The 17,043-nt window shown below is 37.9% G+C and overlaps 1 protein-coding gene across 13 annotated transcripts in view; it reads left to right on the forward strand.

Annotated features, from left to right (window-relative positions):
- Cdc42bpa (CDC42 binding protein kinase alpha) overlaps positions 1 to 17,043 on the forward strand; it is a 311,536-nt gene that overhangs the window by 193,914 nt on the left and 100,579 nt on the right. For all 13 annotated transcript variants that reach the window (XM_008822349.3, XM_008822352.2, XM_008822356.2 and 10 more), the window contains one exon: positions 15,015 to 15,262. In XM_008822349.3, coding sequence (XP_008820571.1) covers positions 15,015 to 15,262 — 248 coding nt within the window. The remainder of the gene's footprint in view (positions 1 to 15,014; positions 15,263 to 17,043) is intronic.

The raw sequence follows: 17,043 nt of genomic DNA on the forward strand, positions 1-17,043 counted from the left end.
AGGCCAGCCTGGTCTACATAGTGAGTTCCAGGACAGCTGGGGCTACAGAGAGACCCTGTCTCAAAAAGACCAAAAAAAAAAAAAAATTAGACATCAAGACCAAGTAAGATACAGCTCAGGAATGCAGTGGTAGTTCAGCATAAGAAAAATAAATGGTCCATGGCTTAAATTGTTCTTTGACAGTTTACATGTAAATAGTATTTTCTGATCACCCTTATCACCCTCTACCCTCCCTTATCTTCCTTACACCCCATCTCCCCAACCCCTTACAGGTCCCTCTCCCACTCTGATGTCATTTTGTTCTGTGACTCACTGAGTTTGACCTGAAGACAATGACTGCCCCTTGCCCAGAATTCATCAGTAGTCAGTAGTTCAGCTGGGAGAGGGGTTAAAGCCCTGTGAGACCCTCTCCAGTCTATTACTGGTGACAGGCAGCTATCACTGCTGTGACATCATGGTTGCATTGCACTGAAGGTCAATGACAAATGAAGACAGCCTAAGGAATGTAGGAGAATATTTGCAAATTATTCATCTAGTGATACATTGATATCCACATTATGTAAAGCGCTACTATAGCTCAAACCACAAATAACAGAACAACCCAATCAAAAAAGATGTACTAAAAATTTGAATGGACATGTCATCTGAGAAGATATATAAATGTCTCATAGGCACATGAAAAGACCTATTGTCATTAATCCTTATGGAAATGCAAATTAAAACCAAAATGAGATACTACTTCATACCCACTGGGATAGCAAGAAGAGGGAGGGGGAGAGGGAGAGAGAGAGAGAGGAAGGGAGGGAAAGAAAAAAAATAAGGATTTACAAAAAAGTAGGGAAATTGGCATCTTTGTACATGTGGGAATATAAAACCGTGCATCAAGTTTTGAAAATAATTTGTTGGTTCCTCAGAAAGATAGGCACAGAACTATCATAGGACTTACCAATCACCCACCGATCTCTCTCCCTTTCTCTCTCTCTCACATATATATCCCAAATAGTTAAAAACAGACATCCTGATGTTTTCTTGTAGTGTTTTAAAGCCAAAAGTAGAAACAACCCAAGAGATATATCAACAGATGAATAAACAAAATGTGTATATATTTGCCTTGCTGTATCATTTGGCCAATAAAAGGAATGGAGTTCTGATACTGTAGTATAGCTGAATCTTGAAAACATTACACTGAGGGAAAGCCAAGCAGAACAGGAAAAATAATTATGATTCCACTCATATGGAAAATATAGAATAGTCAAATTCTTAGAAACAAAGTGGAGGTTACCAGGGCCTGGCACAGGTATAAAAGGAGTTAATTCTTTTCTTACTGTTTTGAAAGTTTTATTTTTATTTTACATATATGAGTATTTTTCCTGCATGTGCATATATGCACACCATGTGCATGCCTGGTTCCCTTAGAAAGAAAATGGAGTTGGATCCCCTGGAACTGGAGTTACAGACTGTTGAGTTGTAAGCTGCCATGTGGGTGCTGGGAACTGAACCTGGGTCCTCTGCAGGAGCAAGAAGTGCTCTTAACTACTGAGCTATCTCTCCAGTTCTAAGGAGTTCATTCTTAATAGGTAGAGAATTTTTCTTTGGAATGATAAAAACATTTTTTACAAAGATATGTTGGTTATGTTTCTATAACATTACAACTACAGTTAATGTTATTGAACTGTACACTATAAATGGCTAAAATAGAAAGTTTTATGTTGTATATATCTGCTACTTTAGATTTAATATATACCCATAACCAAAATAATTAAATTTTATACCTTCAGTGGGTGGATTATATGGTATGCAAACTATAACTCAGTACTTTTTAAACATTACTTTTTTAAAAAAAGTATCACAATTGTGAACCTAATATGTTACTAAAGTTTCACAACTATATTGTGTTAGCTTGCTAGGGCTATTGTTACAAACTACAGATACTAGATGGCTTTAAAAAGTGAAATTCAAGCTGGGCATGGTGTGCCACCATGCCCAGCACTCCGGAGGCAGAGGCAGGCAGATCTCTGTGAGTTCAAGGCCAGCCTGCTCTGCATAGTAAGTTCCGGGACAGCTGGGGCTACAGGGAGACCCTGTCTCAAAAAAGACCAAAAAAAAAAAAAAAGTGAAATTCCTAGTTTCAGGTGAGAGACAACTGTTCTTGGACTATTTTGACCATATTTTATAAGCCAAGTTAATACATCCTTTAATATATATGATATGTAATTTATTAAATATATAATATATTTCATTCTGTTGTTTCTGTTCTTCTAGAAAACTCTGACTAATACCATTATCAAGACCCATAAGCCATTAAATAAACCTTAAATGTACATTGCTAGTAAAAGCAGTCCAGTTGGAAGGACTGCCTACTATGTGAATCCAACTGCCCTAGGCATGTGCCTTATAATGGTATTTTGGTCACCTTTGGGCCATAAATGCAACAGTACCAGAGATTATATTATATCATAGCCATATTAATTGGCATAATTAATTATTCTCTATGATGTTAATATAATGATGAACCTGCCTAATGATGAATTTCTCATAATGTATTCCTATAATTAGCAGTGTGGGACTGGTTTGTTTTTTTTAAGGGATGGCTTTAATGTACTTACAAAGCAAATTTGGAACATAATACAGAATTCAGGATACAATCAGTTAAGTCATAGGATAAATCAATTTATAAAGAAGAGAATAAAGTGCTTTGGGAAGACTGAATTTACAAAACATTTCATACAGAATATCTCAAATGGTCTTGATCATCTTTATAACCTCGTCCCCACTGGCATTAGTTACTTGATCCTTAAAACTGAGTGTCTCAGGACTCCCAACCTGACACTGAAGACCTGAAGGTTCCTGGAGAGCCACTGGTCTTCAGTCCAAATTGAAAGTCCAGAAAATCTGGTTCTAATATCAGTGAAGAAAGCAACAAAAACAACAGGGTCAGTTAACTCAGTAGCAAGAGCGAAGGCGTGTGTGTGTGTGTGTGTGTGTGTGTGTGTGTGTGTGTGTGTGTGTGTATATATATACATACAAACACACATACATATTAACATGCAAGCAGATTCCAGAGTAGCTGGGGATGAGTAAGGAGGTGCAGATACAAGAGGGGATCTAAATATGATAAAAATATATAGCATGAGGTTTGTAGAAATTCAATTTTTTTAAATTAAAAGTTTTAAAAAAAATAATCTATTGAGAATTTCATACACACATATAAGCATATAAGGTGTTTTGATCAAATCTATGCCTGCTCCCTCCCCTCCAACTCCTCCCATATCTTCCCATCACTTTTTTCTGATACTTAAATGTACTCTTTGTTCTTTTATATTTTAAATGGGGCCTTTATGCTACTCTAACATTCTCCCCTTTGAAGAGGTAACCCTAAAATCTTTTAAGAAATAGATAAGGGCTCCCAAATACTTTTGACATTTTTGGCCTTTGGAACAGAGTATGTTGCTAAGAGGCCCAAGGACATTTTGACTTTTAGCCAAGAAGCTTGCTACTTTTCTTTGGAGTCTTTTTGCACTAACTGCATAGCGAATTTCTACCTCCCATTCTTATTACACCATCCTCTGAAGAGGTTACCCAGGTTGCAGATAGGGAATCGGGACGCAGACTGTTCTGGCTTCTTCCATGCTGAAGAGGGACACAGGGTGAGGCAATTAGGGTACCCCTTCAATGGGTCTATCTAAAAGACTCCCAGATTGCATAACTCTTATCTATAGGGGGAAAAGAAAGTCCTTGACTGGTGAATAGAAGATGTGAAGGAGAAGTAAAGAGTACTTAGCATTACAAGTTCTAGACAGGGAACAAGAAAAATGTCAGAACAGGGCAGTTTTCAAATGTTCATATGAGAGTCCAATGGAATTTCTTGACAAGGGCTTCCAAAAGCATCCCTCTATTGGGTTCCTCCTCATTTTTCTTTTGTCTGCCAAGGCTGGACTCGAGAGCGATGGATTCAGGATTTGCTTTCAGACATTTTGATAGCTGTTGAAGTGGTAAGAATCAGTATCAGTTTCCTTGCAAAGGCTTCTAGATAGGGGAAGAAAACAAATTTGGCCATCATTTTAGAACAATAGTGAGTTGTCTCCCTTAGTTACACGTGGGCACTACAGTGTGGCAGACCAAGATTTGAAGTCTTACATCTGAGCAGCACTTTCTGGTTAGGAACAAAATCATCAATGAGAAATAATTGTCTAAATAACTTTTTATATGGACTTAAGCCTAATGTCTGGAAAGTGTAACCCCTTGAACTCTTAAAGAAATATACTGATGACTTTACTCTTTGGTTATACTTTCCTTTTGGGTGTTTAGGACCATACAGTTGGCCCAAATAATCACCTTATTTTTACACTTAAGGTCGTTTGAGGATCTGTTCCTCAGGGGTCACATGGGCTTGGGAGGAGCCCCTGGCTCCTTTCTTTTACCAGTTCCATCTATGTAAAGATAAGTCAAAGGTCCTACTCGACCATGGCTGGCTTCACTTGGAAGCATGGAGGAAATGTTTCCTCTGAGTTGACCCTCATCCTTGTAGACTGGACACTGGTTCAAGTCTCATCTCGTTTGGTCTCCATGGCCTCCCTGAACAAGAGGACAGGTAACTCACTATAGTTACAGGACATTTTGAGAGATGTTCCATAGTCCCCTGGAACTTAGTCAACCTTGGAGATCGAGGGTCAAAAACCGTCCTTTAAGTCCCTCTCACCACATTAGTATAGGCCTCAAAGTATGGCCCATAAGGTTAGTTCCACCACTCTGGTACTTTGATTATCATGTGCTATGTAGATAAAGCTTGGATAAAAAACCAAATATTCTCAGATAAACCTTGACTAGATACATATTTTGTTCCTTAAATTAGTTGACTAAACTGTGACCATAGAAAAGATTATGTGTCTATCATTTTTGTGTCATCCTTTATACATCATAACAAACCTACACAGACCTTCATCACTTACTTCGGCTTTCTCATTTTTCTATTTTAGAAAATGTTTCCATTCCCATATCCTTTTAACATCTTTTACATTCTCATTTTCTTTTTTTAATATTTATAAGACATAATACCATTAATAAATGAACTTCCCATCTGTTGTCAGAGTTCTTTTCCTGGGGATACTAAGCAATGTTTATTCCCTTTTAAGGTTCTAGTGTCAAACCAATGTTTGATTAAAGTTTTCCTGGGGAACCAATGAATTTACTGAGCTTACTTACCAAGATAACTGAGGAGATGCTGAGGTGTATGTATGACCTGAGGGTATACACCCTGGAAAGCCTTTACCCAGCATGGGTCAAGCCTTCTCTTCCTAGCCTTCCCCAGATTCTATACTTTGGCCCTCCCCAAATCTAGGAGATCATGTGTGATTAGTGCCGAATTACATACAGTTGACTGGGAAGAGTGGCTGGATACTCTGGTGAGGGTCCAGTGACCCTGATTGCCCCTCCTTTAATGAATGAGCACAACTGACAACAAGCCCAATTGTGACAATGTTTAGCAATCAGGCACTGCTGAAGTCGTGATGATGGTAGTTATTTCATGCAGAAGAGACTGCTGTACAGTATCATCTTATTAAAAGGATATGGAACTTAAAAGGATTTGGTACTAGGATCCACAAATGAGGGAGAACATATGTCTTTTATTTTTCTGAGTCTGTTCTCTTAGTGTAACAGTTTCTAGATCCATCCATTTACCTGCAAATTTCATTATTTCATCTTTCTTTACTGCCAAGTAGAACTCAATTGTGTAAATATACTACATTTTTGTAAACCACTCGTCAGTTAAGGGACACTTAGGTCGCTTCCATCTCTTAGCTATTATGAAAAGAGCAGCAACAAACATGGTTGTACAAGTGTCTCTATAATAGAGTGAGTTCTTTGGGTATATGCCAAAGAGTGGTATAACCAGGTAATATGGTAGGTTCATTTTTAGTTTTTTAAGAGTTCTCCACACTGTTTTCCATAGGGGTTGCACGAGTTTGCAGCCCACCAGCAGTGAATGAGCATTCCCCTTTCTCCACATCCTCTCCAGTATTTGGTGTCATTTGTTCTCTTGATCCTAGCCAGTTTGATTGTGGTAAGGTGATACCCTTAGGGTGGTTTTAATTTGCATTTTCCTAATTACTAACTATGTTGAACACTTTTTGAACTGTTTCTTAGCCATCTTTATTTCTTCCTTTGAGAACTCTCTGTTTAGATCTTTAGCCCATCTTTTAATTGAGCCATTTGGTTTCTTGCTTCTTTGTTTTTTCAGTTCTTTATATATTCTGGATGTTAAACCTCTGTCAGATGTGTCACTGGTAAAGAATTTTTCCAAGTCTGTGGGTTTTCTCTTCACTTTTTGATTTTCTTTTCCTGTATCAAAACTTTTTAGTTTAATGAGGTCCCATTTATTGATTGCTTACCTTAATTCTTGAGCAACTTCTGTCCAATTTAGAAAATCTTTTCTTACGCCTATATCTTGTAAGTTATTGCCAATATTTTCTTCTAATAGTTTTAGGATTTCCAGTTTCACATTGAGGTCTTTGATCCATTTGGAGTTGACTTGTGCAAGGCAAAAAATAAGGATCTAGTTTCATTCTTCTACAGGTGGAGATCCAGTTTTGCCAGCACCATTTGTTGAAGATGCTGTCTTTCCTCCATTGTGTGTTCTTGGCACCTTTGTCAAATATCAGGTGGCTGAAATTGTGTGTACTTGGGTTTGGGTCTTCAATAATGTTCCATTGACTTATGTGTCTATTTTGGTGCTGGTACCATGCTGTTTTTATGACTATTAGCTCTGTAGTATACTTTGAGATCTGGTGTAGTAATCCCCCTAAACTCTGCTCTTTGTGCTCAGTGTTGTTTTGGCTATCCAAGGTCTTTTTTGCTTCCATATGAATTTAAGGATTTTTTTTCCTAATTCTGTGAAGTATGTCATAGGGATTTTGATTGGGGTTGCACTGAATCTATATATTGCTTTTGATAGGATGGTCATTTTCTCAATATTAATTCTTCCAGTCCATGAACACGGGAGGTCCTTCCATCTCCTGGTGTCTTCCTCAGTCTCTTTCTTTAATGATTAAAAATTTCATTGTAGAGATCTTTGGTGTCTTTGGTCAGATTTAATCCAAGATATTTTAATTTCTTTCTCAGCAATTATGAATGGGAGCATTTCCCTGTATTCTTTCTCCAATTCCTTATTATTGGTATATAGAAAGGCTACTGAATTTATAGCCTACCACTATACTGAAAGTGTTGATCAGTTCTAGGAGTTTTCTGGTGGAACTTTTGGGATCTCTTAGGTATAGTATCATATCATCCACAAAAAGTGATAGTTTGACCTCTTCTTTTCCAATTAGTACTCCTTTGACTTCCTTCTCCTGTCTTATTGCTCTAATGCTCTAGCAAGTGTTTCAAGCACTATGTTGAAAAGGAATAGAGATAGTGGACATCCTTTTCTGGTCCTGGTTTTAGTGGGAATTCTTCCAGTTTTTCTCCATTTAGAATGATGTTGGCTTTGGGTTTGTTGTATATAACTTTAATTATGTTGGGGTATGTTCCCTCTAAGACTTTGAACATAAATGCATCCAGAATTTTGTCAAAAGTCTTTTCTGCATCTGTTGAGATGACGATATGATTTTTGTCTTTGAGTCCATTTATATGGGTCTATAGTTTTCTTTTTTGGTTGTGTCTTTACCTGGTTTGGGTATTAGAGTGATGCTGGCTTCATAGAAGAAATTTGGGAGTTCTCCTTCTGTTTCTATCATTTTTGAATAATTTAAGTAGTATTGGTTGAAGGTCTTCTTTAAATGTCTGGTAGAATTCTGCTGTAAATCCATCTGGCCCTGGGCTTTTTTTAGTTGAGAGGCTTTGTTTTACTATTTGGATTTCCTTATATGTTATGGGTCTGTTTAAACTGTTAAATCTCTTCTTGGTTTAACTTGGTGTATCCCATGATTTTAGATATCCCTCCATTTCTTTTAGATTTTCAAATTTAGTAGAGTATGGGTTTTTAAAATCTTCCCTTATAATGGTCTGGATTTTTTGGTGTCTGCTGTGATGTTTCCCCTTTCATCTCTGATTTTGTTGATTTGGATTTGCTCTTTCTTTCTTTTGGTTAACTGGGCTAGAGGTCTGTCTATCTTGTTTAGCTTTCCAAAGAACCAGCTCTTAAAGTTTCATTGATTCTTTGTTTCTATTTCACTAATTTCTGCTCTGATTTTTGTTGTTTCTTCTCCTGGATTTGAGTTTCATTTGTTCTTGCCTTTCTAGTGTCTTGAGTAGCTGTGTTAGGTCATTTATTTGGGCTCTTTCTTGTTTTTTTATATAGGCACTTAGAGCTATAAATTTCCCTCTTAGTACTGCTTTTAAAGTGTCCCAGAGGTTGTGTAGTGTTTTATTGTCCTTTTTTTGAATTCCAGGAATTCTTTTATTTCTTTCTTAATTTCTCCTTTGACCCACTCATTGTTTAGGAGTGTGGTGTTTAATCGCCATGAGTTCATGTAGTGACTAGGGCTTTCTTTGTCCAGTGTTGACTTTGAGCTTTATTGCATTGTGGTCCAATAGAATGCATGGAATTATTTCAAACTTTTTAATATTTCTTGAGGTTTGTTTTGTGGCCCAGTATGTGGTCAATCTTTGAAAAAGTTCCATGGGGTGCTGAGTAGAAAGTGTATTCTTTGGTGTTTGGGTAGAATATTCGAAAGATGTCTGTTAGATCCATTTGATGTATACTATCATTTAATTCAGACATCTGTCTGTTTATTCTTTGTCCAGTTGACCTGTCTAATGGAGACAGTGGAGTATTGAAGTCCCCTACTATTACTGACTTGGGGTTAATCTGTCCCTTAAAGTCCTATAGTGTTGTTTTTATAAATTTAGGTGCACCAGGGTTTGGTGCATATATGTTAAGGATTGTAATATCTTCTTGGTAATTATTCCTTTAATCAGAATGAAGTGGCCCTCCTTATCTCTTCTAATTAGTTTTACTTTGAAGTCTATTTTATCAGATATTAGAATTGCAACCCCTGCTTGTTTTTTAATGCCATTTGCTTGGAATATTCTTTTCCATCCTTTCACCTTAAGGTAGTACCTGTCCTTGAGGGTGAGATGGGTTTCTTGCAGACAGCACAAAAATGGACTTTGTTTCTTAATCCATTCACTTAGCCTGTGTCTTTTGACTGGGGAGTTCAGTCCATTGATATTTAAGGTTATTATTGAAAGGTGTATATTGGTTGCTGTCATTTTGATTGCCTTTTTGTGTTTTTTGTCTAGTTTTGTGTTTTTTCAATTATACCTTTATTTTCTTTCATTGCCCCTGGGTTATAGTTGTTCCTTTCTCCTCTCTTTGTATTGCTTCAAGTATTCTTTGAAGGGCTGGTTTTGTGACATGTATTCTTTCAGGCTTTTCGTGTCATGAAAGAATTTTCTTTCTTCCTCAACTATAATAGACATTTTTGCTGCGTAAAGTATTCTGGGCTGGCATCTATTGTCATTTAGAACTGGAAATACCTTGGTCCAGGCTCTTCTGGCTTTCATAGTTTGCATTGATAAGTCAGCTGTAATTCTGATGGGCTTTCCTTTGTATGTGACTTGTTTTTCTTTTGCTGCTTTCAGTATTCTCTCTTTGTTCTGTACATTTAGTGTTTTTACTATGATATGTCATGGGGAGTTTCTTTTCTGATCCTATTTGGTGTCCTATGTGCTTCCTGTATTTGTATGGGGATGTCTTTCCTTAATTTCGGGAAATTCTCTTCTACAATTCTGTTTAAGATCTGGTCAACACATTTAACCTAAAATTCTTCTCCTTCCTCTATGCCTATGATACATAGATGTGGTCTTTTCATTTAATTTTATATGTATGTGTGTATTGTTTGCATGTATGTGAGTGCACCTGTGTAGTGCAATGCCACAGGGGTCAGAAGAGGGTGTCAGATTCCCCTGGACATGGAATTAAGGATGGTTTGTAGCCGCCATGTGGGTGCTGGGAATCGAACCCGGGTCCTCTGCAAGAGCAGTCAGTGCTCTTAACCACTGAGCCATCTCTCCAGCCCAAGTTTGGTGTTTCTATGGTGTTTTTGTGAATTCCTTCAGAAGTTTATCCCTCTCTTCTTTTAGTTCTTTGATTTGTTTGTTCGTATGTTATTTAAATTCGTTGAATTCCTTGATCATGTTTATGATTGTTCTTTTAAATTCTGTGTCCTGGGTTATCTCTAGGGGGTTCTCCTTATAGAACTCTTCTACAGGACTCATGGAGTTTGGTGGAGACATAGTTTTGGCTTTCCCTTTTATTCTTTCATTGTGATTTTGGCATCTGAATTTCTTTTGTTGTTTGTGATCCTGATATGAGAATTAAGTTGAAATATGCTTCTGTTTGTATTATTAGTGTGCCTTGATCCTTTTCTTATTGGTTATATAAAGCTGGTTGGTCCAGGTTTCAAGTTCTCTCAGGTTTTATTTTGGAGGGCACTGATGGCTTCAGATCAGCTTGTCAGGAGCACCCACAGAAGCCCAAGTCAGGTTCCAGTCAGGTACACTCAGGCTTCCTTCTAAGATTTGGACCCCTGCTAGTGGAAACTCAGAGCAAATTTTGGAAAGATCCCTAAGGGTGGGGGGGCTGCTGAGTTCTCAGCCCCTATGCCAGAGGGAGGCTGAAACAGGCACTCTGGCAGTCTGCTGAAATCCCAGCCGGTACACAGTTGGAGGTTGGAACCCACCCTCTCAGGCAGTCTGCTAAGGTCTCTTAAAAGTTTATTTTTAAGAGGGAAGGCCAAGTGAGTGGAAAGAGAGAAAGCTTCTTTCATGACCTTTTTGACTTTGATTGCTACCAGAAGGTACTACTACATTTGGGATATATCTTTCTATGTCAATTAAGGCAATCAGGAGAGTCCCCCACAGATGTGCCCACAGGTCATGTAGACAAGTCCTGATATAGACAATGCCTCAACTAAGGCTCCCTGCTCAGGTGATTCTAAGTTGTGGCAAATTGACATTTATACCCATCACAGTAGCTCATTTCTTTTTCTTACTAAGTAATACTCCATTATATGGATGTTCCACATTTGTCTATACTATTGAAGGATGGGAGTTGATAAAAAGATTTGTTTCTAATTTTTTGGAAATTATGAATAAAACTCATGTGAACCTCAAAAAAAGTGAAATTCCTAGTACTTGGGAGACAAAGGCAAGTTTGAGACTAACTTGGTCTACATAGTGACAGCCTGGACTACATAATGAGATGCTGTTTCAAACACACACATACATAGACACAAAGTGAGAGTCCTCATTGGCGTCTGGAGGTTCCACATCAGCATGTTGGCAGAACTGGCTTCTGATGGTGGTTGGTCATGTCTGATGTTCTGTGGCTTGTAGGTGCATACCCTGATCTCTCTTCATGCTCACACAGAGTTCTCCTGTGCACAGCTCTGTGTCCAAATTTCTCCTTTTTGTAAGGACACATTCACATTAGATTAGGACCCTAATGATCTCATTTTGCTTTAACTCTCTCAGAAGGACCCTATTTTAAAATAAGGTCATGTCAGAAGTACTAGTGGTTAGACCTTCTGCACAAAATTTAGGGACACAAAATTGAAAGGTGTGTATTGGTTGCTATCATTTAGAGACACAGGTCAACCTATCATTAACACTTGTACTTTTCTTAGCACTGTAGAAAGCATTTTAGCTATTAAAAATTATCACATCAATGCTGGGGAGATGGCTCAGCAGTTAAGAGCACTGACCTCTTGCAGAGGACCGGGATTCGATTCCTAGCACCTACATGGCAGCTAACAACTGTCCATAACTCCAGATCCAGGGGATCTGATGCTGCCTTATAACCTTTGCAGGCATTGCACAACACTGGTGCACTTACACACATGCTGGCAATACATTCATATACATAAAAATAATAAGTGAGCTATTTTTAAATTAAAAAATAAAAATGATCATGTCTATAAGTTTAACAACTGTAAATCTTTCAAGATGTATATCTATAGTTTATATTAAATGATGAGGGTTTTTGTTTTTGAGATAGGGTCTCCCTGAAGCCTCAGCTACCCTGAACTATGTAGACCAGGCTAGCCTCGATCTCACAGAGGTCTGCCTGACTCAATTGATGCGCTTTTTATACTTTTGTAATATAATTGCCATAGACATTTACATACTGCTTTTTATTATTTTCTTTGGATAGATACCTAAAAATAAAGTTAGAAGATCATTTCAAAACACTTCATAATTGCCAAAAATCTTTGCAAGTTTGAAACATTTGTTTCCTTCCCCTCCTGTACCCAGTACTTCTCCCACTATTAAAAAAGATCTTTTATTAGAATTATATGGAAGATAATTTGAGAAATATTGAATGTGTGTACATTTGTTCTTCCCTTTCAAGTAGCTGATATTTTTCTATCTAAAGTCTATAAAGATTTGTGACTTTTTTTCATATAAATGAGTGATTTCTTACTATTCTTCATGTATATTATATCATGTTGTCTGATTTTTGCTATTGATGAAGTTTTTATTATGCCTTTCATTGCTTATTTTACTAACTAGAATTAGTTACACTATCAGTTCTGATGCCAGTATATTCATTTGTATTTTCTAGGTAAGTAATTGCATGGAAATGATATCATTCACTTTCCAATATTCCCTTCTGTTTGCTTTTTCACGTGCTAGTCAGACAGAATTACTGTTACAAAAGAGCAGTAAAGGAAGAAGTCCTTTCTGTTGATAGCGCTGAACTTAATGGATGTGCTTTTGATATTTCACAATTATTTTGTCTGATGGCTTGAAATGAATACTTTTTTAAAGCTAGGAGACTAAACTTTCATAGTTTTATTGGGAGACTTGGAGTAATATTTGGAATCATAGGTTGTATTTAATATTTTTGGGCAGGCGAGCCTTCTGAGAAGATCACTTGGATTGTTAATGTATCAAGGTGATGCTTTTATTAACATATTCATTTACCTTCATTACCTGTCCTGCAATAAAATTTATACAGTCCAGTCTGGCTAAGTATGATACTCTGTCTCAAAAAGCAAACACATTTTTCTTCTTAATGTCCTGCTTAAAAGCTAAGAGAGTTGAGACTGCCAGAGAGTGCCAGGTTCTAGCCTCCCTCTGCCATAGGGGCTGAGAATGCAGGGGACTGCCTGAGAGTGCCCAGATCCTGCCTCCACATGATGATAAGAGTCACGGAATTTGGGAGTTTTTAGATAGGCCCACTAAAAGGATACTCCGATTGCCTTACCCTGCGTCCCTGTTCAGCATGGAAGAAGCCAGAGCAGTCTGTGTCCCAGTTCCCTCTTGGCAATTTGGGTAACCTCTTCAGAGGATGGTGTGATAAGAATAGGAGGTAGGAATTAGCTAGGCAGTTAGGGTAAAAAGACCCCAGAGAAAAGTAGCCAGTTTGTTGGATAAAACTCACAATGTTCTTGGGCCTCTTAGCAACATACTCCATTCCAAAGGCCAAAAATGTTGAAAGTATTTGGGAGCTTTTATCTAATCCTTTAGAGATTTTACAGTTACCTCTTTAGAGGGGGGAATGTTAGAGTAGCCAAAAGCCCCATTAAAAAAATAAAAGAAGAAAGCCAGGCATAGTGGTGCCCGCCTTTAACCCCAGCACTCCGGGAGGCAGAGGCAGGCAGATCTCTGTGAGTTCAAGGCCAGCCTGGTCTACATAGTGAGTTCCAGGACAGCTGGGGCTACAGGGAGAACCTGTCTCAAAAAGACAATAGTAATAATAATAATAATACCGGAGAACCTGTCTCAAAAAGATAATAATAATAATAAATAAATAAGTAAGTAAATAAATAAATAAATAAATAAATAAAATAAAATAAAAGAAGAAAGAGTACATGAAGTAATCAGAAAAAAGTGATGGGGAGATATGGGAGGAGTTGGAGGGGAGGGAATGGGCATGGATTTAATCAAAATACCTTATATGCATGTATGAAATTCTCAATAAATTATTTTTTTAAAAAACTAAGAGTTTCTTGTTATGTAGCCTTTAGCTATACATATGGACTCAGAAAACTATATTGGCCCCTTTAATCTTTGGTTATTGTCTTAGTTTGTTTCTTCATTGCTGTGACAAAACACTCTGACCATTACCAACTTGGGGAGGAAAGGGTTTATTCAGCTTATATCTCCTGGGTTACAGTTCATTAGAGAGCCCAAGGTAGGAACTCAGGGTAGGCACCCAGGAGTTGGAGCACTGGCCATGGAAGAATGCTGTTTACTGACTTGCTCCCCTGGCCCCTGGTCAGCCTGCTTTCTTATGCAACACAGGCCCACCTGCCCAGGTGTGGCACCACCCACAGTGGGCTGGGTCCTCCCACATCACTCATCAAGAAAATGCCCCTCAGACATGGCCACAGGCCAGTCCAATAGAGGCAATTCCCCAACTGAGGCTCCCTCAACCCAGGTGTGTTAAGTTGACACTAAAGCTATCCAGCACAGTTATACTTTCCTTTTGGGTGTTAAAGGCCATACAGTTATACCAGTTTATTTTTACTCTTAATGCCGTTTAAGGATCTGTTCCTCAGGGGTCACATGGTTACATTTTCTTTTCTGGTATGGATATGGAGATGTTTGGATCTGTGACTCTTCCTCCTGGACAATTACAAGAGCCTCCTTTCTTTTCTTTTTGTATACTCTAGCTTAGCCATGCCCTCCCCATTTTAATCTTTTAAAGACACGAATGTGATTCAAACTTTCTGACAGTTCCTTATTAGATATAAGATGGTTATATTCTTTCCTTAGTCATATATTAACAATACTAGATAGAAATTTAAATGTAAACAAGAAGTCATAAGTGCCAACAGAAAGTTCAGATTAGTCTCTGATTTTGGTATGCAGACTTTCAAAAATTACAAGAAATAGACTGTAAAGGGATATAAACTGAAGAAAGTATTTGTAATATATGGCAGAGACACGATAGCTTAAGGTATACAATTTGTGTGAAAATACATAAAAATTTATTGCATATATAGTCCCTGGTAGATAGGAATTATTTCTTATTTTATTTCTTTAATCTTTTGTTATTTATGTAGCAAAAACAAATTAGCTACTCACCAGGAGTATGCAGCATAGAGCATCAGCAAGAGATAACCAAACTGAAAACTGACTTGGAAAAGAAAAGTATCTTTTATGAAGAAGAAATATCTAAAAGAGAAGGAATACATGCAAATGAGATTAAAAATCTGAAGAAGGAACTGCATGATTCAGAAGGCCAGCAACTTGCTCTCAACAAAGAAATTATGGTTTTAAAAGACAAATTGGAAAAAACCAGAAGAGAAAGGTAAGAATCGAGCTACTTCTCTTCCAACAAGTACTTACTGTGTTGATGTTGTATGCAGTCCTAGAGATACTCAGGCAGTAGAAATGTTCCAGTTCTCACAGACCAGAGTCAAGATTGCTAAGTACAGTGTTATAATACAACATGAAAGGGAAGCAGTGGGAGGTAAGGACAGAGACATACAGAGGGGAGGCATGTGTAGGCACATGTAGGTACATGTAGGCTTTCTGGGAAAAAGTACATCTTAGCAGAGAACTAAAAAATTAGAGAGAAGTAGGCAGGGAAAAGTGTCCAAGCAGAGGAGGCAGAATTTGCTAAGAGCTAAAGGTAAAGAGAAATGTAGCACATTCCAAAGGTGAAAAGCTGTTTCCTGGGTAGATCCCCAAGTAGAGAATTGCAGTGGTGAGAAATGAGACTGGGAAGAAAAAACGGCCATGTCACGAATCAGGGAAAGGCGCTTGCACTTTATCTTAAGGCCATTGAGGGAAAACTACAGGATTATGTTTTTTTTCTTTTTTTTTTTTGGTCTTTTTGAAACAGGGTCTCCCTGTAGCCCCAGCTGCCGTGGACACTGTGTAGACCAGGCTGGCCTTGAACTCAAGAGATCCATCTGCCTCTGCCTCCCAAGTGCTGGGACTACAGGCGTGCACCAATACACCCGGCTTTAATGCTTTTATTTTAGAATGATCACTTGCTACCATGTGGTGGATGGTTTAGGTAGGAATCCAGCTATAAAGTACAGTAGTAGACCTCAGGTAGTGATGACATTGGAAGAAGTGTGGTAGAGTCAGAAATTCTCTTGAGAAGACAGAATCTGCAGGTCATAATGACCCAGCTCTGAGAAATGAGGGAGCAGGAGGTATTACCAGGTTTTACCAGGTATTACTGGGTTTCAGGCAGCTAAATATATATTTTTAGCCTGTCATGTGTTACTTATATTGGAACCCCAAGTTTATTAAGTTTGGTGCATTTTTTGGCAAAATTATTTTAGAACCTACCATCTGCAAAGCAGCGTTCTATGATGAGGCCCTGAACAGACACCAGAAAGTCTGTCCTTAGCTTTCTTTTACTATGGTAAAAAGCAACAAAGGAAATACATAAAGTTTAGAGCACATTAATAATGATCAATGCTAAGAACAACAATAACAAGAGGAAATGTCTATTAATGGGGAATATTAAATTATATAAAGAGAAGGGGAAAGGAGATGCTAGAGAAAATATACTGAAAGGATGACTTCTCAGTAAAGAGTAAAGTGAGCACGAAATAGCAATTGTATGAGAGCATTCTACACAGAAGAGAGCGTCTCTTCTGAAACTAGCCTTGAGAGTTCGTTAAGAGCTCATTTTAAACAAATTTGAGATGCTTAGTAGACATCAAGTTTTATATGTGAGGTAGGTTGGGTGTCATGCATCTGGTGTTTAAAACTCTTGAGTGTGAGAGAGAGGAGAGTACTTAGTGAATGAGTATAGGTAGTCAGGTGCTAAAGTTGAGCTTTGGAGCTCTCTATTCTTTAGTAGTTGGGAGATGATGACAAGCTAGCAAAGTGGAAGAAAACTAGGCAAATGTGGTGCTCTGGACCCCTCATAAAGAAAGCATGTCAGATCTGTCCACATGTCAGAAAAGACAAAATCTGAACCAAGGAAATAAGTGCTACACAATGACATTTGAGTTTAGCAGCATGAAAGTTATTGGTAACTTTGATAATAGCAATTTTCACTGGAAAAATAAGGGCAAAGATCAACAGCATCATCGTAGGAGACCTGAAGGAGAGCCAGTGGAGCAG

Source organism: Nannospalax galili, unplaced genomic scaffold (genome assembly GCF_000622305.1).
Source record: "Nannospalax galili isolate Female #2095 unplaced genomic scaffold, S.galili_v1.0 scaffold1508, whole genome shotgun sequence".
NCBI classification, from domain to species: Eukaryota; Metazoa; Chordata; class Mammalia; order Rodentia; family Spalacidae; genus Nannospalax; species Nannospalax galili.